At 44.2% G+C, this 2,146-nt stretch overlaps 1 protein-coding gene across 1 annotated transcript; it reads right to left on the reverse strand.

Moving 5' to 3' along the window:
* Positions 1-779: 779 nt before the first annotated feature.
* On the reverse strand, positions 780-2,119 carry LOC105556224. The gene is made up of 2 exons (XM_012003308.1): positions 1,689-2,119; positions 780-1,620 (listed from the first exon to the last, which is right to left on the reverse strand). The coding sequence occupies exons 1-2, from the start codon at positions 2,117-2,119 to the stop codon at positions 780-782; spliced, it is 1,272 nt and encodes a 423-aa protein (XP_011858698.1).
* Between the last annotated feature and the right edge of the window lie 27 nt (positions 2,120-2,146).

A 2,146-nucleotide genomic window follows, 5' to 3' on the forward strand; every position in this document is an offset into this window, starting at 1 on the left:
CGTAACGCTTCTTATCATACACTGTCGCGAGAAGTTTATCCTGCCGCTTGCCGGGTGGTTTATCGCGCGTTGGACAAAACGGTAGATCGGCGTGCGCGTCGTGAAGATGCTGCGGATACTCGAGATCGACCTCGAGAATGTAACCTGTCGATGAGTCCGCAGCGATTGCGCTCACGTCGAAATTCGTAATATCTTCGATCCATCGAAAATTTGCGTAAAGCAGCGGCTGACACATTGCCCACCCGTACAAATTATTAACATCAAAGTACATCAGGTACGAGGATGGTTTCGATGGATCGTAAGACCGCATGTACTTGTTATTGGCTCGAGCATATCTACCGGAACATTGGCTGAGACCACCGCGTATGCCACGTTCTACAAACATGACCATGTCGATGTCTGTGAGCAGCTCGAAATTTACGCGCGCGTGTTTCAGCATGGCGTCCCACGTGAAACCAGGCAAAGTATAATAATACGTGGGATCGAGACCATAACTCTCGATACATTTGTCTCGGAAATTTTCAAAAATGTCAGCCAATAACAAGACATCCGTTTTCAAATACAGGTCGCTGTACTCGCCCAAAGATTGAATGGCAAACCGCCGCCAGACGTTCGCAGCGTGCGCGTAATCGTTCTCGGATACTGTGTCACCTGTCAAGGAACTGTAAAATGATTCGCGCGGTGGTAAACACGCGTCCTCCAACTTTTCGACGCAATCAACGTACTCGTACGGAAAGACACCCTTTCGCGTCAATAGATTGAAATCTTCCATCGATAACTTAAAAAATTGAACGTGTAATTTTCAAATTATCCTTGCTGAGAAGAGACACTAGTTTGTCGAGACTGGCAGTTAAAAATTTGTATGAATCGATGAATCGCAATTTCATACGATTTCGCCAAACTGATTTTTCAGCGATGCCTGTGATATGTTTGGTGAAGGAAATGTATTTTTCCTTCGTAATTGGAAGCAATTCTACATGTCCTTCGTACGCCGTAGCTATTTCTTTGATAATGAAATGCGAATCGTAACCGGATAAATTGTGGAAGACTACAGGAATACAATATAAATTTTTATAATTTAAATTACAGTTCGAATGCGCGGGACCTCTATATCTTCCGGTCAAATGGCAGTGATCGCGTACTTTATCATCACCCAGTGCGAACGGTTTTTGACATATGTGGCAATGCGTCGCGCTACGGTATGCCATCCACTGTTCCTTCGACAAATTTTCCATTGGGACATTATTGGACAACTTTTCTTTTACATGTTGTGATAACACTTTGAGTTGCTCGACGAACCACGTGATGCAATCTTTATCGCGACGAGATTGGTATGTGGACAATGAATCGTCGTACGAGCAACGCACGTAATATCCGACGCTAAATACTTCATGATGTTGATATGCATATCTAGACGTTACCGAATCCTTGTCCATCTTCTCCAGAGTGCAATCCAAGTCGGCGTATACGACAAACGGTACGCGTTCCTTCCTGTTGTAATTTTTGAAGGTTAGCCACTTGTCGTCCTCACTCGGTAATCTGATCGCGCAGTCGTTCATCTCTCCACAATCCACAATGTGAGCTTGCAACTTGATGTTGGAGCTAAAGTAGTGCAAACATCTAGAAAGAAAAAACATTTTTATATTTTTCAAATAAAACAATTTTTCATAAATTTTATTGATACTCACCGATCGCAAATGTGCTTTTTGTGCTCCTTCTTGCTGAGTTGAGAACTGACGAGGCGGGATAAGTTTTTTACCCAGACGAAGTGGCCCACTTCAGCATCTTCCTGATCTTGTAGGTATAAAAGGTTCACGTGCTTCTCCTTCTTCTCATCGGTAACTCGTAGCGGTACGACTGTGCATTCCTTCTTCTTCTCGACGCTGTATACGTTGATGGAAATATTGTTCAGTTGTTCAAATTTTTTCACTTGGTTGAGTGTCATTGGAAAGCTAATGTCTCGCAGGTTTAGCACGTCGCTGTAATGCGGATACGACGATTTCCGTTCCACATGCCTTTCAGCTGGATGCAGAGCAGCGACCACCGACCACGCGAAACATGCATTGTCCTTTGATCGTACATTGATCACGGCTTTCTTCCGTTTCAGCACTTCTGGCATGTCTATATGGCATCCCGCGCGCATACG

Source organism: Vollenhovia emeryi, unplaced genomic scaffold, assembly GCF_000949405.1.
Source record: "Vollenhovia emeryi isolate VEMERY1.0 unplaced genomic scaffold, V.emery_V1.0 DF940205.1, whole genome shotgun sequence".
In the NCBI taxonomy this organism is placed as follows: Eukaryota; Metazoa; Arthropoda; class Insecta; order Hymenoptera; family Formicidae; genus Vollenhovia; species Vollenhovia emeryi.